We start from the raw sequence: 25,277 nt of genomic DNA, 5'->3' as shown, positions 1-25,277 counted from the left end.
CCATTTGCACTTGACCTTTTAAACTGACATTCAAAGTAAAAATATGTCTGACTGTCCCCAGTTTTTCCATCGAGGAAAGAGGATGAAACTTTCCATTGAGGAAAGAGGAATAGTTTCTGTATTATTTTCATTTTAGAACTGCTTTTTCCCTGATGTACGACTTTTCTTCTGGAGTTCCTAACAATGAAAAGATCGAGGGTCAAAAGACTGCAAATAAGACAAAGGAGTCAAGTGAAAGTTTCATTTTCAGGTTCAAACAGTAGTGGGGAAAATATGAATAGTGGGCCCTGATAACAGTACAATGACCCGTTGTCTCAGGGGTGATGATACCAGCAAGAGGTGCTTGTAGAAAGAATAGGAATGGCAAGACAGAGAAATGGCTTTGGCAGGAATGTCTTTCCCTCCTTTGGAAGTGGGAACAGTCTTATTTGGTTCCCACTCCTGTACACATATTTTCACGTAAACTAACTCAAATGAGAAATCAATATATTGACTTCTGACCAGTCATAGGTGGCCACACAGTGACTAGATGTGATCTTTCCTGTGAAGTCTCTCCAACAGACTCCTTTTTACTATATACAGAAAGCTCTCTATATTTTTTTGTTGAGATACATACATTCATTATAAATGCAAATCACCATGAAAAGCTGGACATGGAAGGACTTTCAGCATGCTTGAAACTCATCTCCTAACAGCACTCTAGGATTCCTCTCTACCTTGTTTGTGAAGTGCCAGGCCGGTTTTGATATACTTGATGGTTTACTACTGAAAAAAGAACTGGAGAGAAAAGCAACCAACGCTCTACTGCTGAGATCTCAGCCCCATAATGAACAGCACCTGCTGTGGCTCTTGGATTTTTTTTTTTAGGGGTAGCAGATGGAGGAGTGGTCGCTGTGTCTGTCAGACCCTCTTTAAAAAAAATCCTGCCAGCAAAGTGCCCTCTTAAGTTAACACTATAAAGGGCAACTGCTGCTGTGGAAAAGGTTGTGGATGATACACTGGCAATACATGAAAATTCTTTTTTTTCATTTCTGGGGCCTACGGCCCAGCAAAAGCATATTTGTCTTAGTCAAGAATAGTAGCAGTTGATGTGAAGTACCTTGGAAAATGTCAGTCTCTTTAAAGACCAAGATCCAAGAGGAAAATTAAACTACTATTATAGGGCTGAATTCACAATTATTATTTAAAAGACACACATACACATGCGCGCACACACACACGCGCACACATACATACATCTATAACAAGACAATGTTTATATGAAAATCCAAGAATGTGTCTGTTTTCAAACTTTAAAGAAAACAAGGGAAACCAAGACTGTCTGGGTGTGGAAAATACTTGGCTGTCCTAGGCAGACAAGCACAAGCAGCTGAGACAGTTGGATCTCTCATCTGTGCAAAAGAGGGAGTACTGCTGTATTCCCAGGATACTGAGTTAGTTGGTAAAATGTTAAATGATTAACAATTATGAGGCTACGGTCCTGATCTTTTTAGTACATCAGACCCTACTGATGTGGTTCTTGGAGAGCCTCTTGAAAAAACTGGAAGAGTTATACACCACCAACTCTGAAGTGTTAATCTGCTATAAAATGAAGAACCAATCATCTGCCTTCTGAGAGTTACCAACAGTTTATTATGACATATAGTTCTTACAGCCCCCAACTGTCAGGTCAGGTAGTTCTGAAAAGGTCACTGATACTGACTCTTGATACAGAAGGAAGGGAAATACTGATGAGCTACTTGGCCTACCAGGCTAAGCATACTGGAAAAATCTGGATTTGAGAAGCATAACACAATAGCACTTCAAATTAAGTCTGTTACAACTAGCTTAATGGGGGTGGGTAGATATATATAAGAAGAAAAGAAAGACTAATCTGTGTTTTATGACTTTCCAAGTTAAGTATCGCAAGCACACATATGACTAAGGCTGCGATTCTCCAGTTATCATGGAATATAATTTTATTAAAAAACATAAAAAGTCAAAACAAAACAAGACAAGAAACCTGTCATGTGGCAATTCTGAGATGATAGAGAGCATGGCAAAAATGAAATAAAAGTCCATCAGTTCCAGAAAGTCTGAGACTTACTAGGTATAAGTGATTATAGAAATAGTTTGGAGACAACAAGGAACATCCAAAGAGCAAGACAGAAGACAAACCTCAGTGAAGACCCCCTCCCTCTTTTTAACCCCTGTAGCTTTAGAGATTGCATTTCAAATTAAGCTACATGCAAACAGGGACCTTCACTGATCTTGTTGCCATTTTCTTCCTGTACCTGATAAAGTGACTGGAACATAAGAAACTTATTTTAAGGAGTCAAAAGAAAAATGGAGGGAATAGTTGTTCTTTCTCAAGCTTCTTTTTTTCCCTCAACTGTTGCTTCATATTCACTTCTATGTAGTTTAGAAAATAAAGATGACTGACGTCACTCTCTCATATAACAATCATAACTACTTCATTAAAGTCAGAGAAACACCAGAGTTATAATATGCTTAGTTTAACACTCACCACAGCTGGACAGCAGAGCATGGCTATAACAACTGAAAAGCTGTAAGTGTTGGTAAAGAGAATTGTCTCCTTTCATCTTCAGAGGGACAGTTTCAAATTTTCATTTTAAACTCCAACTGTAAAGTTTCCTGGTCATGTTTCCCAAACTTCTAAAACTTACACAGTACCAAAAGTTTGGATCCTGGGATTCTGCATCTATGTCATTAAATGTCTCACTTCAGTTTTTCTATGATCTGAATATAAGGACTTAATATTAGGTGTTTAATTTTAAACAATGTGTGACATTTATCTTCTTTGGGGAAGGTGCTGGGACAGCTATATGCAGTTCCTATCAATCACATCTGTTGTAAATTTGAATTCCTGATATGCCTGAAACATGACAGTAGAGAAGCACCGTGAAAAATTATTTATGAAACTCTTTCAGCGAGCACTTATCTCTTAGGGAAGGTTATGAATGAGAGTAAGAGAGCCTGAGGAGAAACAGCTAAGCCCTACCCTAGCTTTTTTTTTTTGGCCACGCCATGCGGCATGCAGGATCTTAGTTCCCCAACCAGGGATTGAACCCATGCCCCCTGCATTGGGAGCACAGAGCCTTAACCACTGGACTGCCAGGGAAGTCCCGGCCTACCCTACTTCTTTGTGTTACCACTCTATTTCCAGAAAAAACCTAGGCCAGATTAGAATGACACCAAAGAACCAGTGCCTGTGCATGCTTTCCTTATCTCTCTCTCTCTAATAACATACCTGTCACTTAATTATGTGAGGCCAGTTTCTTCTTAATCAAATGGAAAGCATTTAGTTTACAGACACAAAACTATTTTACAACTGATGGAACGATTTCCAGAAGAATAAAAAACCTACCTGTTCCAAGTACCTCGAAAGGTAAAATCTCTAGCAACTGTTGCCCAGTTTTTAAGAGGTGTACAGGAACAAAAATGTCCTTTTACAGGAAGACAGGCTGCAGACCCAGAGACTGTTTTAAACTGGAGTTACTATGCAAAAGCAGGACACTAAAACAAATTTTCTCCAAGTCAAGGTGAAAGACAAGCTCTCTGGGGTTCTGATTTGACATTCTCACCATTTTATATCAAACCCTTACAATCTCCCATTAACCCAAGGAACTGTCTAGTGAGTGAGCAGATATTTCAAGAGGCTTTCTGAAATATAAAATGGTTATTTTGCAGCAAGATGGTATTTAAAACATTTCAACAGTACTCTAACAACTTTCAATATTTAAAAACACTATAAAGAACCCATGGAAAGCCAGACCATTTCCAGTGTTTTCACCATTAAGTAAACAAGGTCTTGGATTAATTCTTTTAAATAAACAAAACTTTTAATAAGCTATACTTTCTAAACAAATGTTACTCATTTTAAAAATTCATGGCTAGGTTTCAAAAGCATTTTTGACCAGTAACACAGATTTTAGTAATTCAGATAAGAAATATGATGAATAAAAGCTGACCTAAAGAGATTGTTTTAATATTTTTAAAAGCAGACAACACTAAGCAAGGTGAGAAAGAAATTAGACAACGTAAAGATAATCAACCTTGGAACAAGAATTTCAAGAAAAATGGCCGTTTTCCTGTATTACGATGTGCCTCTCAAACTAACAATGCACCGAACAGTGTTATAACCAAAAGAGAAAAGAAGCTAATGAAAATTTACAAAGCCACTGATGTCCCCAGTCATCTACAACACTGGGTCAATCCAGATTATGTGCTTTTGCTCAGTGACACACCATCCAAGGTAAAGTTAATTCCAAATTAGCCAGAAAAACTAAGAATAATAATTTGGTACATTAATTATTATATAAAAGACTAGCTTGGCCAGTCTCTCCCCATCATAAAAGAACTGAAGTATAAAGAACTGAAAAGTAAACAGGGTCCAATAAAAGGTCACTTTTATAGGTTTGAGTCCCCAGAGTTTTATATCATTTCACATCAGATTACCTTACTAGACATGGCTCCCCGACACCAACAAACTTTTAGCTAAATATTCCTTTTGTCTAGTTTTCCATCTCTTAGAATTTCTTTTGTAAATCCTCATTAATAAGGAAGTTAAAGCATCCTCACCTAGTCAGCATAAATTGTTACTGGATGAGACAAGAAATACTAAACTCACTCAAATTAAAAAAGTCATTAGAAAAGAATTAACAAGTAAAAGGTGATAATAAACATTTACTAATACATATTCAGATACTATTTTCAAAGAACTACGGTTAACTTATGTTAAATTTTTCTTAAGTCAGCAGTACGTCAAAACAATGTTTTTTAAAAAAAGCAATTTCTCAATCTTTCCATCTTTTCTATTCTGAGCAAATCCCTACACTTCTTACCCAATTTTTCAAAGTGATGTTAACATCTCAAATAGATAGCTCAATGAAAATTTCAGATACAATCATCCTTGTGGTTGCAAAGAAATAAGCTTTCAAAAGAGCAGATGCTCACAACTCTAACTACCTTGTTCCATTCAAGGATGCACCTCCTCTAGCTTGCTGGAAATAACTGGAAGATTAATTAGAGCAGAAATAAAATGATGGAGTAGAACTGTACAGGTGGAGACAATACCACCACCACACACAGGCCTAGTTCCTGGTATCAAAAGAATATTGAATTGTGTTTAAATGTCATCAAGACCTAAATTCTTCCTAATCTAGGGAGTATTTTATTGGTGTTTGGGTCATCATACCAGTAACAGAAAATTCTACATCATGTATAAGGAAAAGCTCAGAGTTATACAATCACATAATTTAAGCTAAAACACTTCCTTATTTCTTTTAACTACTAAGAAAAAGAAAACTGGGCAAGGAAGATTGCTCGTTATACATTTACCAGAATTTTGGATTCGCCATGTTTTTATAAATTGAGTATCAGGAGGTATCGACTCCCCTTCTCCTATGGTGACATCTTCAACAAAGGACATAGAGGGCACACTGATGTTTGGGCTCTCAAAGTCATAATAGGCGCCAATTGCTGCTTGTAGGTTCCTACAAATAAAGAGAAAAGGCAAAAGACTTCAGTCCTCTCCAGAGCATATTATCCTAATTGTCAAACAAAAGGAACCTATAGAACCCATATATAGAAGGTATATAGACGGCTCCTGGTATGTTAATCTTCAGAGTCATTGATTCTGGCTAAGGAACAACAGGAAAAAACGGCAGGACCAAAAACTTGTGCATCACTTTCTTCCCAAGGTACCCACATAGAAAGTAACAAACATTATTAGCACCATCAGCAACAATGTGAGGAAATCCCCCTCTTACCCATAAGGACAGCAAGTATTGGTAAGGGAGTCAATTAAAAGAGAGCTCCTCTGTAGCTGTGACTAAAATCCAAAGAAGCTCCATTAAAAAAAAAAAAATCTAATTATTTTTTTTTAAAAAGCAATACATGCACATGATTCAAAGTTTCATACAATGAAAACTACCCATCTTATCTCTTCCTTCCTACACACACACAGGTAATCATTCGTTCATATTACTTTCTTAAATACCCTTCCAGAACTTCCTTATGCACATACAAGCAAATGATATACATTCTTATTTCCCCCCTTCTTACACAATTGGTAGCATATTACACACTGCCCTTTCCTTTATTCCCTTAACACTGTATCATAAAGACATTTCTAAGTCAGTACACAATGAATATCCTCATTGTTTTTTACAGCTGTATCCACTGTATAGATATATCATTATTTAGGTAACCAATCCACTTTTGAGTTTGCTTCCAATCTTTAATTCTTCCATATATAAGATTAAGCACACATAGTTTAACATACAAGTGCATCTGCAGGATAAAGTCCTACAAGTGATACCGCTGGGTCAAAGGGCATATATTTGTGGCTTTAATCGATATATCTAAACTTCCCTCAATAAAAAAGTTACATACTTAATGAATGCTCCCACCAAGAATGTATGAGAGTGCCTATTTCCCCACTTGCTCATCAACGGTGTTTCTCCAACATTTTGGATTTTTGTCGATCTGACAGGTAAAAAATAAGATCTTGGTGAGGTCTTAACACCATTTTGTAAATAGTGGTGTTCTTTATTTTGTTTTTTAAGATTTATTTATTTATTTAATTTATTTTTGGCTGTATCAGGTCTTAGTTGCAGTACACAGGAGCTTCGTTGAGGCATGCGGTATCTTTCGTTGTGGCGCGTGGGCTCTTCGTTGTGGTGTGCTGGCTTCTCTCTAGTTGTGGCATGTAGGTTTTCTCTTCTCTAGTTGTGGCACGCAGGCTCCAGGGCACATGGGCTCTGTAGTTGTGGCACGCGGGTTCCAGAGCATGCGGGCTCTAGTTGAGGTGTGCAAGTGCCGTAGTTTTGGCACACGGGCTTAGTTGCCCCGCGGCATGTCGGATCTTAGCTCCCTGATCAGGGATCAAAGCCACGTCCCCTGCATTGTAAGGTGAATTCTTTACCACTGGACCACCAGGGAAGTCCCTAGTGTTCTTTTCAATTACTTATAAACCCCCTTAGGTCAGAAGGAACTACCAAGCACACAAACCAGAGTCCCTAACTGAACAGAATCACATGGCTGACAGCTTGGTTCTTCAGTGCCAGAGACCAAAGGCCGCTAAGGGGTTTAAGTTAGCTGTGTTCATTAAGGATCAAAGAAATTGTCAGTAATTTCATTAACCATTTCTCTTATGGTCTTCCTCAAACTAGTGACATCATCCCCAGTCCCCACAGAATAACAACACAAATAGCATTTTTCTAAACATAACCCAACCATAAGCCAATGGATACAGTGGGTTGTTTTTAATTATGTATAAACATAGCATGAAATAAGCTCTGACAGTACACAACTGTTCAACAGACATGCTATTAACAGCAAATACTTTTCTGCTGGGGGCCTGCCTGCTCTTCCAGGTGTTTGCAGCTGCCAGAAAGGAAGGCTATATTTAGAGCAGCTACCTCAGGTCAAGCCTCATGCAATGGCGGCCTGCAGTATTAGTGAGTCATGACTGGAATTACACCATCACCAACTGCTGGGCCCGTCATGTGTGTGCTAGATAAAATTTACATGCAGCAGAACTGGGCCAGGGTCCAAACTGTGCCTGTTTACTTGATCATTCAATAGGAAGGCTTAGACTTCAGTTTTTCCGGCAACTTCCTTATCTAGCTGACACTGATCTCAAGTGAAGAATATGTGACTGGTCGAACTTGGGGATGCCCAGATCCTACCACCTGCAAACAGACTTAGGAGTATATCTGGAATCAGCCTTACACTTAGGGATCAGAGATAAAACAAGGGAGAGAGAAATAAGCCTAGGTTGCATTTTGTTCTTCTGAAACTTTTTATAAAAACCAAGTGGCCACTTTTTTATAAAGATAATTTTTCTGCCGAAGGTCTCAGGCAAACAGCCTGAATTGTCTTCTGTTCACTTGGCTGTAAAATATGCTTGGGAGGGAAGAGACTATTTGTGCACTCAGGACAATTGCCAATGCTCATCCTCAGCCTGTGTCATATTTCGCCACTTGGCTCTGCCTGATATCAAACAGGACTTCGAGACCAGCACAGGAGAAACACTAGCAAGTGGAAAAGTCCAGCTACCCTACTTAGGCAGATCCATCCCCCTCCCAAATCTCCTTTCACATATTCCAACTCACCCCACAGCCAAGCCAACAAAACTGCTTACTTGTACCTGTATTATACAGAAAATTCAACCAGAGAAAGATTAAGGAATACTTTTAAAGCCCAAAGTGAAACTGAAAGTAGTGAACAGGACTCCTGTCAGGACGAAGAAGTGAAGGATGACAAAGCACAATCATTTCCCAAGTACAAGGCGGACAGAAGACATTAGCCCGGTGGTGCTCTAACCCATCAGGCAGGTACACAGCTCCTCAGCACTTGGACCATTTAGATCACTGCCTCACAGGGCCAAGGAACCGCAGGAAGAGACTAAACAGCTCCTATTCAGTGAGAGAATAGCAGATTTGATAGCATGTATTCCTGTTCAAAACAACATACCCAACCATTATTAGCCAATAAAAAACTCTACATGAAACAGAGCTGGCTGAGGAGATGGGAAAGGGAGGACACTGATTCAGTATGCAGCCCAGCCTGAAAGTTTAAACTTCCAGGTTCCTTCAGTGTTTTTGCTCAAGAAAAGTTTTTACTCTGATTTTAAAAAGTTAAAAGTGCCCTAAAGAACAAAGGGAGGCAGTGTTAATAGGGGGAAAAAGGGCACAGGCAAAGATGGATGATAGTGATGGTTACATAACATTGTGAATATACTTTATGCCACAGAACTGTGCACTGAAAAATGGTTAAAATGGTAACATTTTATTTTACTTTATTTTTTACTGACGTATAGTTGATTTACAATGTTATGTTAGTTTCTGATGTACAGCAAAGTGATTCAGATATATATATTATTTATCATATTCTTTTCCATTATGGTTTATTACAGGATACTGAATATAGTTCCCTGTGCTATACAGTAGGACCTTGCTGTTTATCAGGTGGTTTGTATCTGCTAATCCCAAACTCCTAATTTATCCCTCCCCCACCCCCTTTCCCCTTTGGTAACCATAAGTTTGTTTTCTATGTCTGTGAGTCTGTTTCTGTTTTGTAAATAAATTCATTTGGATCATATGTTAGATTCCACATATCGGTGATACCACATGGTATTTGCCTTCCTGACTTACTTCATTCACTTAGTATGATAATCTCTAGGTCCATGCATGTTGCTGCAAATGGCATTATTTCACTCTTTTTTATGGCTGAGTAGTATTCCATTGTATATATTTACCACATCTTCATTATCCATTCATCTGTCGATGGACATTTAGGTTGCTTCCACGTCTTGGCTATTGTAAATAGTGCTGCTATGAACATGGGGGTGCATGTACCTTTTCAAATTAGTTTTCTCCTGATATATGCACAGAAGTGGAATTGCTGGATCATATGGCAACTCTATTTTTAGTTTTTTAAGGAACCTCCAAACTGTTTTCCATTGTGGCTGCACCAATTTATATTCACACCAACAGTGTAGGAGGGTTCCCTTTTCTCCACACCCCATCCAGCATTTGTTATTTGTAGACTTTTTAATGATGGCCATTCTGACCAGTGTGAGGTGATAACTCATTGCAGTTTTGATTTTCATTTCTCTAATAATTAGCGATATTGAGCATCTTTTCATGTGCCTATTGGCCATCTGTATGTCTTCTTTGAAGAAATGTCTATTTAGGTCATCTGTCCATTTTCCCACTGGGTTGTTTGTTTCTTTGTCATTGAGTTGTATGAGCTGTTAGTATATTTTGGAAATTAAGCCCTTGTCAGTTGCATTGTTTGCAAATATTTTCTCCCAGTCCATAGGTTGTCTTTTCGTTTTGCTTATGGTTTTCTTGCTGTGCAAAAGCTTTTAAGTTTTTGATTAGGTCCCATTTGATTATAAAATGGTAAAATTTTAAATGGCTTTGTTTGGAGGCAGCTCCTAACCCCTGGCTGTGGGGCTTTGAACAAGGGGTTAAGCATCTGTGTCAGTTTACTCATGTGCAAAACTGAGTTTTTTTATTGTAAGGTTGCTTATATTTTTTATTACAAAGTTGGGTGTTATAAAGTTGGCTGTGAAGACTGCATGAGGCAATGTGTGTAAATGCCAATGCCCTAGGTTGGCAGTCATTCATTCAACAAATATTTAATTAATGAGCATTTATCCATGTTCTAGGCACTCGGCCTGGGTCTAGGGACAGAACAGACAGCAAAACAGACAAGGGCCCTCTCCGTTACAAAGCCTAGCAGACTGCAGCAAACCAGGGACACTCAAAGAAGGGTAACTACAACTACCTCTCACACTGAGGCTTATCGGCCCAAGGCAGCTTTTCCATCTTGGGGTAAAAAAAAAACAATGGGCTTGGTGCACAATACAGTTTCAACTGCACTGATAATCAGGTTAACCTGATTTGGAGTAGAAGAATCTGGTGATGCTGATATGTGTTTCCTGATGAAATGCAGTTTTATAACTAAGAAGCAATATTGTCCAACCTTCATTTTATAGATGAGGCCACAGATGCACTGACAGGTAAATAACTTGCCCCAGGCTAGACAGTCAATTATTAGTACAAATCAGAACCACATCTATTCAAAGGCATAAAACTTTTACCTTACCCAGAATTTTCCAGTTTTCTACTAATGCTCTGAACATCTGATTTTCTTAAGAACATATTAAGTACTATCATGAATTCTATAAATGAATTAATTATAACTTCTCATTAAACTGAATTCCTGAAAGTGGTCAAATGCCTAATCTTGCATATATTCACAAACACAAAATATTTATTTTTGTACTATTTATACAAACATAAGTCAGATTGACAGTCTTATGAAGAAAAATCATCTATATACTGAATATACAGTCAGGAACATAATCCCAAAAATACGGGGGTAGAAGAAAACAGTTAAGAAAACTAGGAAATCAGAATTAAAGAGGGAATGCCGGAAGTCTAAGTATTAGCTCAGATTCTCAGCAAAATAAAATTAGACACCTTCTCTTTCCACTCTCTGAACAAGTAAGAAACTCAAAAGGGTCCAAATTGTTTATAAGAAAAAAAAACTATCCATCTAATTTGGACATAAATTAAAATGGGAAATCAGAATATTGAATCAATCTAGTTAAACATGAACAGTAGCATCTTCAGGCTTCAAGTAGTACCTATCCTGAACTTCAAGAAGTTTCCCTCACCTGTGGAGCACCAATGATACTGCTCCTAAGGCACAAGCTCATCAGGAATCAGAAAGACCTCACTGTCTTTGAGTGACTGAAAAAAGCTGATTAGAAAAAGGATCAGCAAAACAGATGTCAGTTCTTACCTGGGCTTTCCAACATCTACCCGGGCTTTCCAACATCAACTCAGCAAGCATGTAACATGGAAGACCAAAAAAAGAGGCCAAAAAACATGTACTTGTGATACTTGTGAATTTTAAGGCCTGAGAAGAAACTGAGAATTTCATTAAAACAAAGATGAATGCAGGTAGGGAACAGAAGTTGGGCTAAAGAAGACTTAAAATACTTTCAAACCTAAAAATTAACTAATAGATGATATTATTTAATACATGAAGACAGTAAGAAGAAAGAAAGAACTTGTGAAAGATTTCATTAAGAGGAGCAACAAAGTTCACACCAGTATTTACCCACTTCTCAGGGCCCTAGCAAGCCCTAGATTGTTTCTTCCTCTTCTTTTCCTGGCTATTTACTGATCCATTAATTTTAATACTTTTTAGAACTGGTCCCTCTAACTAACATCAGCAGTTATACCTTTTCCAAAGAGAAAGTAAAACACTAGCATTCTGCCATGAAAACCCAAGGTGGTGGCACTGTTCTCGATTTAAAGAGAGGGTCCAGGGGTTAGGCGCTTTCACTGCCGTGGCCTGGGTTCAGTCCCTGGTCAGGGAACTAAGATCCCTCAAGCCTTGTTGACAACCCCAAAATTCAGAGACATAACAACCAAATGCAATATATGATCTTTGAGGTCCTTGAATGGATTCTGATTCTATTTAAAAAAAAAAAGGTTAAAAATGATACATTTGGGAAGAACTGAGCAAACTTACAATATGTACTGGATATCTTTTTAGTACTAAAGAATTTTTGTAAATTATCTTAGTGTCTTACTATGTAGTTATGTAAAGGAATGTCCTTTTTTTTAGAAGCATGCTGAAATATTTAAGGATGAAGGGTCGTGATGTCTACAACTTTCAAATGATTCAAAAAATTTTTATATAAAGAAAACAAATTATGGCAAAAATGTTAACCACTGTTGTTGAATTAGGTGGCAAGTATAAGGGTATATACTCTGATTCTTTTAAAATTTTCTGTAGGTTTGAATAGTTTATAAAAAAGGTAAATGAAAACAAAAACAGAAGAAAGAAAAGGTATCTTATTTCCCACCACTGGAAGATACAAAAAAAAATTAGGTGCAAAGAATTACTTCAGCCATCTAGGGAACATTAAGGAACCTACTGGGAACCTCAGGAGACCTAATGAGGATGAGGCTGACATGCTGACAATGACAGATCAGAAAGGGAAATAAAATTACTGTGTCCTTGATGATATAGTTGAACCACTAAATTAGGCAACCCCAGAGCCATCTTACATTGGGTATCGCTGTCATCTGAGAAAATACAATTGGCTCATTGTTTAAAAAGTGGGCAGGGGAAGGCGCAGATTTTGAGCCTACACCAATTTGACAGTGGCATCATAGAGTTTAATTTCTGAGTGCCTTTGGCTGTGTCAAGATCAAACTATTTCTCCTCTTTTAAAAAAACTGAGGTGAAAGTCACATAACATACAATTAACTACATACTTTAAAGTATACAATTCAATGGTGTTTACTGCATTCACAATGTTGTGCAACCACCACCTCTACTTTCAAAACTTTTAAATCATCTCATACCCATTAAGAACACCACATATCCATTAAGTAATCATTCTTCATTATTCCCTCCCCCGCATCCCCTGGCAACTACATATCTATTTTCTGTCTCTATGAATTTGTCTATTTTCGATAATTTATATAAAAGGAATGACACCATATGCAACCTCTGTGTCTGGTTTCTTCCACTTAGCAGAATATTTTTGAGATTTATCCCAAATGGTAGCATGCTGATCAGTATTTCATTCCTTTATATGGCTAAATAATATTCCATTGTATGTACATACCACATTTTGACTATCCATTCATCTGCTGATGGGCATTTGGATTGTTTCTACCTTTTGACTATTGAGTAATACTGCTATAAACATTCATATACAAGTGTCTGTGTGGGCATATGTGCTCATTTCTTTAGATATATACCTAGGAGTAGAACGTCTGGGTCACATGTAATTCCATGTCTAACTTTTCAAAAAACCACAAACTGTTTTCCACATCAGCTGAACCATGTTACATTTCTACCAACAATGTACAAGTCAAGTGTTCCTATTTCTCGACATCCTCACCAACGCTTCTTTTCTTTTTTTTTCTTTTTTTTTTTTTCTTTTTTGCGGTACGCAGGCCTCTCACTGTTGTGGCCTCTCCCGTTGTGGAGCACAGGCTCCGGACGCACAGGCTCAGCGGCCATTGGCTCACAGGCCCAGCCGCTCCGTGGCATGTGGGATCTTCCCGGACCAGGCCACAAACCCATGTCCCCTGCATCGGCAGGCGGACTCTCAACCACTGCGCCACCAGGGAAGCCCTCTTTTTTTTTTTTATTATAGCCATCCTAGTGGGTGTGAAGTGATATCTGACTGTGGTTTTGATTTCCATTTCCTTAATGACCAATGATCTTAAACAACTTTTCATGTACTTGGCTATCTGTATATCCTCTTCGGAGATACGTCTATTCAAATCCTTTGTTCATTTTTGTGACTGAGTTGCTTGTCTTCCTATTGTGCAGCTGCAAGGATTCTTTATACATTCTGGATACTAGACCCTTATCAGATATATGATTTACAAATATTTTCTCCCATTATGTTGACTGTCTTTTCACTTCCTTGATAATGTCTTTTGATGCATAACAAGTTTTTAATTTTGTTGCAGTCCGATTTATCTAGTTTTTTTCATTGTTGCTTTGACTCTGACATCAAATCTAAGAATCAGTAGCCCAATCCAAGATCATGAAGATTTATCCCTATGTTTCTTCTAATAGTTTTATTGTTTTACTTTTATTTAGGTCACTGATTTTCAGTTAATTTTTGTATAAAGAGTGAGGTAGGGGGTCTGACTTCATTCTTTTGCCTGTGGTTATCCAGTTGTACCAGCACCATGTGTTAAAGAAGATGAAACATTTTTAAGAGAAAAAGAAGTTGGACAGACTCTTGGGTATGAGTAGGATTCTGCCCTATGGGTGATCCTTGCTAGCCTTTGGGGACACTTCTATGTCAAGTGCAGTAAACGGCAAAGCTCAGACATGGGAAACTGAGTGGGTGAACAAATTGAGACATGCACTGTACCTCACCATAACTCAAGTATGGTATGCTTATGCTCTGATCACCCTAAAAAATATATTTCCTATTCCCAAACACAGTTTCCAGGACTGAAAGAACCAACAACATTTATGCTCAGAATCAAACTAAATTATCAGTACAAAAATGTTTTCCCTATCTGCCAATCAGTAAGTATATAATATTTACTTCTTTTATATTTCTTTTCTTTAAGTTTTCACTCATTCATGCTCTAGGTAATAGAAACGTAAAGATAAATAAGACAAAGTCTTTGCTACCAAGGAACACAAAGTCTATTAAAGGAAGATTTAGAAACAAGTAATCACAATTCAATGAGGTAAATTTCAGGGAAGAAATATAACCAAGGACTACAAAAGTACAGAAAAGAAAATACCTTACTCCAACTTAGGAATTCAGGGAAAGCTTCATCAACCAGGTAACATCAAAACTGTACCCTAGGGCTTCCCTGGTGGCGCAGTGGTTGAGAGTCTGCCTGCCGATGCAGGGGACACGGGTTCGTGCCCCGGTCCGGGAAGATCCCACATGCCGCGGAGCGGCTGGGCCCGTGAGCCATGGCCACTGAGCCTGCGCATCCGGAGCCTGTGCTCCGCAATGGGAGAAGCCACAACAGTGAGAGGCCCGCGTACCGCAAAAAAAAAAAAAAACTGTACCCTAATGAACTGGTTAACCACTTAGAGAAGGGGGTGAAGGGGCATTTCAGATAGAGGGAGATTATATGCAAAGGTACACAAATGTATGAGAATCACAAGAACACCACAAACTCACCAACAGCCAGAAAAAGACAGGCCTGACAACATTCAGGTCTCTGGTTCTGGTTGTTTCTGAAGCCCAAATGAATTGCTAACTTAAGTTCTAAGATATTCCTGTATCCTTATTAATTCTCATTTTTATTCAGGCTAGTTTAAGACAGGGTTGTGTTCACCTCCAGTACAGTCCTAACTGATACAAGACTAAAGTATTGCAAAAGTTAAAAATCCACAATGCATAACAAAGTCAAGGGGACTTCCCTGGTGGAGCAGTGGTTAAGAATCTTCCTGCCAATGCAGGGGACACGGGTTTGAGCCCTGGTCCGGGAAGATCCCACATGCCGCAGAGCAACTAAGCCCACGCGCCACAACTACTGAGCCTGCGCTCTAGAGCCTGCGAGCCATAACTACTGAATCCCGAGCGCCTAGAGCCCATGCTCTGCAACAAGAGAAGCCACCACAATGAGAAGTCCACACACCGCAACAAAGAGTACCCCCATTCGCCAGAACTAGAGAAAGCCTGCAAGCAGCAAGGAAGACCCAACGCAGCCAAAAATAAGTAAATAAATATTTTTAAAAACAAACAAACAAAAAGTCAAGGTGAGATGGAGGAAATGGGCTCCCCTCCATCTGGGCTTAGCAAGCTAGCAGTCCCTGTATGTAGCAAAGCAACTGGTTACACTCCATATGCACTCCAAAGCTAGATGGAGCTTTTGGAGCTTGGACCATAAAAGGAAATTGCCCACAGAACACTCTGCAAACTTCAGTAAAGTTTTTCAAGACAATCCAACCTGCAAAACACAACCCAACCCAATCTGGTTTTCCAGAAAGAAGATATGACATACAAGATACGAATATAACTTTCTGCCCAAAGCCAGAGATCTGAAACCTCTAATGGTTAGATAATTAAGAGACTTGCTGAATTTCAGCACCTGAACTCTCTGCATCACTTAAACTGTGAGACACTGATGAATACAATGTAGATAGCCCCTTTCAAACACTTCTCCCAGGATCCCCCAAACTGCCATCTCCTCCTCCCTTCATTATAAACCATATCTAAAAGAAACATAGCTGGGAGAAGGGAAATTTAGGGGGTGACATTCCACAGAATATTTGAGAAAACTCTAAATCCAGAATTATCCACCCATGCCCTGAGTAGAGATCTTTAACCTGGAAAGATAAGCAGAGCTAAGGGACCTAACCCAGTCCTAGCAATCCTCTTCAGCAATTTGGAGACTAAAATCTAATTATAATATTACTGGACTTGGTTATTTATCAAAGGGAATGTCCAAATACGAAGTGGATAAGCAATGAACTTAAGTTTTAAAGGAGTTCTATTATTAGGAGCCTATAATTATTATACCCCTGGTCAAGCCCTAGGTCCCAAAAGTAGCATCGTATTGGAAGGGAAAGCTAAAGCAGCATGGCCCTCATAAAGGAACTCTCCCACCCTGCCCCTACATCTCCTGTGCTCTTCTCAAGGAAGGTCATGAAGAATATCAGACACAGGAAATCTTTCTGGGGTAAGCTAGGCCAAGGCCTTCAGTTCTTCACCGATGAAATGAGTTAACAGGTGACCAGGAGACTTGCTGACTGTATTTTACTGCTGCTGCCCTACAGAAGACAGTGTACACTCGTAATTCTTTCTGCTTCTATCCCCCAGGCTGAGAACAGTGCCTGGCATATAGAAGGTGCTTAATATATATTTGTTGACTGGAATATGCTACTGACCAAAATATAGTACAGCTGCCCTTGACCAACATGAGGTAAATTGGGTGGGTCCACTATACTCAGATTTTTTTCAGTGGTAAATACTACAGTACTACACAATCCAAGATTGGTTGAATCCACGGATTGGGAACTGCCAATGTGGAGGGCCAAATTACAAATTATACACAGATTTTCCACTGCATGGAGGGTTTGCACTCTTAACCCTCGAGTTGTTAAAAGGTCAACTATATTTTCCCTTTCATCACATTTTCCCCTCACAATTTTATACTGGGACTATAGGCATACCTTGTTTTAATGGACTTGGCTTTATTGTGCTTTACAGATAATTGCTTTTTTACAAATTGAAAGTCTGTGGCAATCTGGCTGCAGGCAAGTCTACCAGTGCATTTTTCCAACAGCATTTGCTCACTTTGTGTCTCTGTGTCACATTTTGGTAATTTTCACAATATTTCAAACTTTTTCATTATTATTATATTTGTTATGGTGATCTGTGATCAGCAATCTCTGATGTTTCTATTGTAATTGTTTTGGGGTGCCACGAACAGTGCCCACATAAGACTGTGAACTTAATTGGTAAATGTATGTGTTCTGACCACTCCACCAACCAGCCATTCCCCCACCTCTCTCCCTTCTCCTTGGGTCTCCCTATTCCCTGAGATATAATATTGAAATTAGGACAACTAATAACCCTTCAATGGCCTCTAGGTGTTCGAGTGAAAGGAAGAGCCACACATCTCTCCCTTTACATCAAAAGCTAGAAATGATTAAGCTTAGTGAGGAAGGCATGTCAAAAAACAAGATAGGCCAGAAGCTAGGTCGCTTGTACCAAGCAGCTAAGTTGTAAAAGCAGAGGAAAAGTTCTTCAAGGAAATGAAAAGTGCTACTCCAGTGAACACACGAATCATAAGAAAAGTGAAACAGCCTTACTGCTCATATGGAGAAAGTTTGAGTGGTCTGGATAGAAGATCACATCAGCCACACCATTCCCTCAAGCCAAAGCCTAATCCAGAGCAAGGCCCTGACTCTCTTCAACTCTGTGAAGGCTGAGAGAGGTGAAGAAGCTGCAGAAGAAAAGTTTAAAGCTAGCAGAGGTTGGTTCTTGCAGTTTAAGGAAAGAAGCCCTCTCCATAACATAAAAGTGCAAGGTGAAGGAGCAAGTGCTGATGTAGAAGCTGCAGCAAGTTATCCAGAAGATCCAGCTAAGATAATTCATGAAGGTGGGCTACACTAAACAAGAGATTTTCAATGTAGACAAGACAGCCTTATATTGGGAGAAGATGCCATCTAGGACTTTCATAGCTAAGGAGGAGAAGTCAGTGCCTGGCTCCAAAGGACAGGCTTTCTTGTTACGGGCTAATGCAGCTGGTGGCTTTATGGTGAAGCCAGTGATCATTTACCATTCTGAAAACTCTAGGGCCCTTAAAAATTATGCTCAATCTGCTCTGCCTGTGCTCTGTAAATGAAACAACAAAGCCTGGATGACTGTACATCTGTTTGCAACATGCTTCACTGACCATTTCAAGCCCACTGTTGAGACTTACTGCTCAGAAAAAAAGATTCCTTTCAAAATGTTACTACTGATCGACGGTGCTCCTGGTCACCCAAGAGCTCTGATGGAGATATGCAACGAGATTTTCACGTCTGCCAACACAACATCCGTTCTGTAGCCATAGATCAAAGAGTCATTTCTACTTTCAAGTCTTGTTCTTTAAGAAATACATTTTGTGAGGCTATAGTGAATCCTCTGATGCATCTGGGCAAAGTAAGTCCTTCTGGAAAGGATTCACCATTCTAGATGCCATTAAGAACATTTGTGATTCATGGGAGGAGGTCAAAATATCAACATTAAGAGGAGTTTGGAAGAAGCTGACTGTAACCCTTGTGGATGACTTTGGAGGGGTTCGAGACTTCAGCGGAGGAAGTAACTGCAGATGTGGTGGATGTAGCGAGAGAATTAGAAGCGGAGCCTGAAGATGTGACTGAATGGCTGCAATCTCAGGATAAAACTTTAACCGATGAGGAGTTAACTTTTTATGACGAGCAAAGAAAGTGGCTCCTTGAGATGGTATCTAGTCCTGGTGAAGATGCTGTGAAGATTGTTGAAATAACAACAAAGGACTTAGAATATTACATAAACTTAGTTGATAAAGGAATGGCAGGGTTTGAAAGGACTGACTCCCAATTTGAAAGAATTTCAACTGTGGGCAAAATGCTATCAAACAGCATTGCATGCTACAGAGAAACTGATCGTAAAAGGAAGAGTCAGTCAAGGCAGCAAACTTCATTGTTCTCTTACTTTAAGCTGCCCCAGCCTTCAGCAACTCCCAAGCTGATCAGTCTGTAGCCATCAACATGGAGGCAAGACCTTCCACCAGCAAAAAAGATTACAACTTGCTAAAGGCTCAGATGATGGTTAGCGGTTTTTGCCAATAAAGGATTTTTTAATTAAGATATGTGCATTGTTTTCTTAGACATAATGCTATTGCACACTTGACAGACTACAGTGTAGTCTAAACATAACTTTTACATGCACCGGGAAACCAAAAAATTCATGTGACTCGCTTTATGGCAATATTCAGTTTATTACGGTGGTCTGGAACTGAATCAGCTATATCTCCAATGTATGCCTATATATCAATATAACAGAGGGCAGAGGAATGCCAACAACAAAGAAATGTATCATTTAGCCTATAGAGTGCAGGATCATGCAAATGTATACCTGGACCAATCAAGACCACATTAGGGAAAGCACAGCTATCACCCAAAGACCTTCAGTTGGTGGGATAGGGCACCTGGGACAACAAAAGTCATAATTATGATAGCTGGACCTGACTAGGGGGTCTTCTCCCATGGGAGAGGGGGGATGAGAGCATTTGTAGTTGTTACTTGTTTGGCAGTGCCCCCACTTGCACGTAGAACTCCTTAATACAGAGTGAGGTCATTCCAGAGTTAACGTCGGGGTGGGGACACCCAGAAATTTGAAACTGAAATTTAGAAAGAGTTTTTCTCATAGTATCTGGGCTATAAACTACACATTTGGGGGCTTTTGACAGTCACCGTTCTCTTCAGCAGAGATAGGAGACCACTGCAAACACCTAGATACAACATACATAGAAAGGAATCTGAAGGGTTTTTTAGTCCCTGGTTCCAGTTGTTCCTGGAAGCCCAAACTTATTCCTGCCTTTGGGTTCTGTGTAACATAGAAACATCCTTAAAATACCCCCACCCCTTTAGCATTATCTAGTTGGAAGTAAGTTTGTTACCTGCAACATAATAATCCCAGATTAATTCAAAATTGTAGAGTGTGGTCCAGAGATAGAGTCTGCAAGTCTGGTGCAAAGTCTGTCACAAGAGACAGAAGAGGAACTGGAAAGGTAAATTAAAACTTAACTCAGATCCAGCAATCTACTTTTGGGTATATATCCAAAAGAACAGAAAGCAGAGTCACAAAAAAAATGTGCACATCCATGTTCATAGCAGCATTATTCACAATAGCCAAAAGATGAAAGCACATGTCAATCAACGGATGAAATGGATTAAAATACACATACAGTGAAATATTACTCAAACTTAGAAAGGAAAAACTGTCACATGTTGGAACATGGATAAACCTTGAGAACATTATGCTAAGAGAAATAAGCTGTCACAAAAAAGATAAATACTGTATTACTGTATTCACTTATATGAGGTATCCAGAGTAGTAATTCATAGAAACGAAGTAGAATGATGACTGACAGGGGCTAAGGAAAGGGGGAAATGAAGAGTTATTGTTTATGGGTAGAGAATTTCAGTTTTGCAAGATGAAAAAGTTCTGGAGATTAAGTGCACAACATGCTTAACACTACTGAACTGTACACTTAAAAATGGTTAAGATGACAAATTCTATGTTATGTGTATTTAACCACAATTTTTAAAAATTTTAATTAGGATGAGACCAATACGCTTCAATAAGAAATTTGGACTTAACTCCTAAATGCAAAGGAGAGCATCTAAAGGTTAAAAAAAACAACTCTACTGAAGTAGGACTTATGCAGCATAAAACTCACCCATTTCAATTGCACAATTCAATGATTTTTAGTAAAGTTACTGAATTGTAACACAATCACCATGTTTCAGAACATTTTCATCATCCCCACAATGTGTATATATGTTATGTTAATGGCACAGGGGAATTAAGGATGTTAATCAGGTGACCTGGACATAGCAACATTATCCTGGATTATCCAGGTGAACTCAATGTAATCACTTCCTTAAGTGTGAGAGGGAACTGGAAGACAGAACCAGAGAGAGAGCAGTGTGAGAAGGACCCACACAACATGCTGGCTCTGAAGATGGAGAAAAGAGGCCATAAGACAAGGTACGGTATGTGGCCCCCCTGGAAGTGGGAAAAGGCAAAGAAACGAACTCTCCAGCAAGAACACAGCCCTGTTACACCTTTATTTTAGCCCAGTGAGACTCATTTTGGATTTCTGAACTCCACAACCGTAAAATCATAAATTGGTGTTTTTATAAACCACTAAGTTTGTGGTAATTTATTAACAACAGCAAAAAATTAATACAATGGCTATTCATTATATTATTCTTTCTACTTTACTATATGTTTGAAAATGTTCATCATACAAGAAAACTATGAATATAAAAAACTAAAAGGTTACAAATAAAAAGGTGCTATTTTCTGCTGAGTCATTTCCTTCATCATAACTCGGCTCTCAAGAACTCAATTATCCATTAAAGATGCACACTTAGAAGTTAACTCCTATTCTTCTTGCCTCCCGCCACCCCACCCCCACCCCCGCCATGTAACTGTCATGGATACTTCCTAAAAAGGTAAATAATCATTAGGTTCAGCGCTAACTGAAATTTCTGAAGATAGGAGAACAGAGTAGAAATGCGCAGAGTAGCCATGAAAATGTAAAATACTCAAAAAGTCCCAGAATGACAAACAGAAAATGTGATTCAAACAAAACTAACTTCATAAACAAAACATTTGTGGTTTACTGTTGTTCATGGAACTTTCGTTGGGACATAATTTAAAGTAGCAGTTATGAAATGATTAAGTAAATCTATAATTATGGTTTTCAAAAGTGTGTTTACCTCACAAGGAGCTTAGAATAAGCCAGCAATGGTTAAAATGCGTCTTATCCTACAGCCTAGTCAGAGATCTGTTTTCTAAAAAATACTAGCAACTTTTTTTTTATTTTTAAAAAAGGGAAAAGTGCCAAAAAGCTAAATTGTAAGCCAGCGTTCCACTCTCAAATCTAGCTGTTGTTTCCGCATACAGAGAAAAAAAATGCAGGGGCTTCTAAAAGAAATCACACACCTTTTACATATACCTTTGATTAAAATGCTCCACACCTGTCTTATATGTCTTGCCTAGAGATTTCCTGATGGTGTGCTACAGGGGCCAGCTTCAAAGCCTCTTCAGTTTCATCGCCCCTAAAGAACCACGCTGACCACACCATCTTTGAAGAACACAACAGTAAGCCTCAGCATACATCACCTCCAAAATTGCATACTAGGGTACGTGTCTAAGACCCTATGTTATGAATCTTATTCTGTCCTCTAAAAACAAAAAGGTAAATAAAACTTGGCCAAGTTCTATGCAATATGATGAACAAAGCCAATGCAACGTTATCATCACCACCAAATAATGTCACATGGCCTTAATGCCTACTCTGCTCATTCTGCAGCCAACCCATCTCCAAATACTCTGTGGCTATATTTGGCTGTTCTCTAGTACATGTGAGATAGGTACCTTAAAAAGCTACATACACTGGAAGACTAAACTAAATTGGATAGAACTTGAAAAAAGACTAGGATAAAGGCAGATTTTATCACAGCTCATAAACCTGAGAGGACCAGCCCCCCTTTTATTTTACAAACTAATAAAATGACAGTATAAAAGATGTCAGATGCCATTTTTAGTAGTACCTAATCCCTGAGAACAAACAAGGAAGACAACATGTAAAGAATATTTCCTGTAAAAGTCCTATGACACTTGCAGACAGTCTCACATACTCTGTTAATGTTTTCATGTCTGGGCAACCAACTGCACATAAGAAGCAGTCAGGTTTGGACAGCTCATCCAACTATGGCATTTATTTTACATTACAGAAGAAAAGAATTTTTAAAAATAGCTACTTTGCATGATACTGCATAATTACCACCAGTTAAATTACTATCAAAAAAAAAAATCACAAAACCATCCAAACAAACAAGGGGGGAAAAAAACTAATTTGGTTTACAAAGAAAAACTAATAAAAGCTTAAGAAAAACCATTTCTGTATCTTTTTCTTATTCCTTAAAAAGAGTGGTCTATCAAAGAGAGAAAAGCAGCAAACATCCCCAAATAATGTAAACACAGTCAAAAAGTTTATGTATTTCAAGCTTCGCAAAGGTCAAGGAGATCTCCCTCTCTCTCCAGTAGTTTCTTTGGATCCTTTGTGGCTAAGGGTAAGGTAAATACACTTAGCTCAACACTATTAAGACAAGCAACCAAAATCTGCTTCATTCTCCATAAAATCCTTCATGACTCTGACAAGTTCCATTTAAAAAATAGCAATATCTTTACAAAAGACTGCTAACTAATAAACACAGAAGGAACAACAGAATTAGAAAATTACCTTTTTGCAACCACTAGGCAATAAATAACTCAAGCAAGGATCATCAATGGATACTAAAACAGGAGAAAGATTGCTGGGGAAAAGGATATTCTCACAGTCTATCACAGATTACTTACTAATTACAAAGAAGAATAACAGGTGGACACTGTCTTAACGAAATACTCAAATTTAGCATAATAATGGGACAAAAGCAGATGCCTCCTGATGTGATGCAACAGAAGACACATTTCTAACAACAACAAAACGTTTAACCTGAATTTAACCATGAGGAAACAGACTAATCAACAATATGGGACACTCCAGAGGACAACTGGCCTGGACTTTTAAAAAATGTCAATGTCATAAAACAAGCAAATGGCAAAGGTGAGGTTAAAGACATGACAACCTAATATAGCATGAGATGCTTGAGAAGACTCTGGATTTTTTTTAAAAAAGTTATAAAGGGCATCTGGGGAACAAATAGGAAAATCTAGATATGAACTGTATATTGGATAACACTATTATTTCCAGGCTAACTTCCTTGGGAGTGACAATGACATTGCAGATATGTAGCATGACGCCCTTGTTCTTAGAAGATATCTGCTGAAGGACTAAGAGGTGAAATGTCATGATGTCTGCAATTTATCTCAAATGGTTCAGGGAAGAAAAATAAAATAAAATCCAGAGAGAGAACTTTCACACATTGCCGGTGGGAATGAAAAATGGTAGTTACTTTGGAAAAGAGTTTGGCAGTTTCTTAAAAAGACATAATTTTACAATACAAAATAGCAATCAATTCCTAGGTATCTACCCAGAAGAAATTAAAACACACATCTAAAGCCTTGCAAATGAATGTTCATAGCAGTTTTATTCATAATAGCCAAGTAGAAAAAAATCCAAATGTCCATCAACTGGTAAATGGATAAACAAAACGTGGTATATCCATGCAATGGAAAATTACTCAGCAACAAAAATACTGATACACGCTAAAACATGGATAAACCCCATAAACAAAACACTAACTGAAAGAAGCCAGATACAAAAGATCACTTATGCGACTTTCCTGGTGGTCCAGTAGCTTAAGAATCCGTGCTCCCAATGCAGGGGGCCCGGTTTCAATCCCTGGTCAGGGAACTAGATCCCACATGCATGCCGCAACTACAAGTTTGCATGCCACAACTAAGAGTCCACATGCTGCAACTAAGAGTCCACGTGCCACAACTAAAACACGCCGCAATGAAGATCCCGCATGCCATGACTAAAACACGGCACAGCCTAAATAAATAAATAATTTTTTTAAAAAAAGACTCCTTGGGCTTCCCTGGTGGCGCAGTAGTTGAGAGTCCACCTGCCGATGCAGGGGACACGGGTTCGTACCCCGGTCCGGGAAGATCCCACATGCCCTGGAGCAGCTGGGCCCACGAGCCATGGCCGCTGAGCCTGCGTGTCCGGAGCCTGTGCTCCACAACGGGAGAGGCCACAACAGTGAGAGGCCCACATACCGCAAAAATAAATAAATAAATAAAATAAAATAAATAAAAAATAAAAAAAGACTCCTTATTATATGATTCCATTGATATAAACAGTAAAAGAAAAGGCAATTATTTAGAGACAGAAAAAAAATTAGTGTTTGCCTGAGGCTGGAAGTAGGAATGGTGATTAACTATAAATAGGCAGGCAAAGTCTTCTTGAAATGATGAAAATATTATACAACTGGATTGTAGTGATGGTTGCTCAGTTCTG

The 25,277-nt window shown here is 38.7% G+C and overlaps 1 protein-coding gene across 5 annotated transcripts in view; it reads right to left on the bottom strand.

Moving 5' to 3' along the window:
• The window catches only part of ILRUN (inflammation and lipid regulator with UBA-like and NBR1-like domains), a 121,966-nt gene that overhangs the window by 78,486 nt on the left and 18,203 nt on the right, over nucleotides 1–25,277 (bottom strand). For all 5 annotated transcript variants that reach the window (XM_073810839.1, XM_033864396.2, XM_033864398.2 and 2 more), the window contains exon 2: nucleotides 5,341–5,495. In XM_073810839.1, coding sequence (XP_073666940.1) covers nucleotides 5,341–5,495 — 155 coding nt within the window. The remainder of the gene's footprint in view (nucleotides 1–5,340; nucleotides 5,496–25,277) is intronic.

The sequence above is a fragment of the Tursiops truncatus genome, chromosome 10 (assembly GCF_011762595.2).
Source record: "Tursiops truncatus isolate mTurTru1 chromosome 10, mTurTru1.mat.Y, whole genome shotgun sequence".
Taxonomy (NCBI): Eukaryota; Metazoa; Chordata; class Mammalia; order Artiodactyla; family Delphinidae; genus Tursiops; species Tursiops truncatus.
Note: the sequence above shows the minus strand (reverse complement) of the source record. Positions and strands in the feature narration are given on the sequence as shown.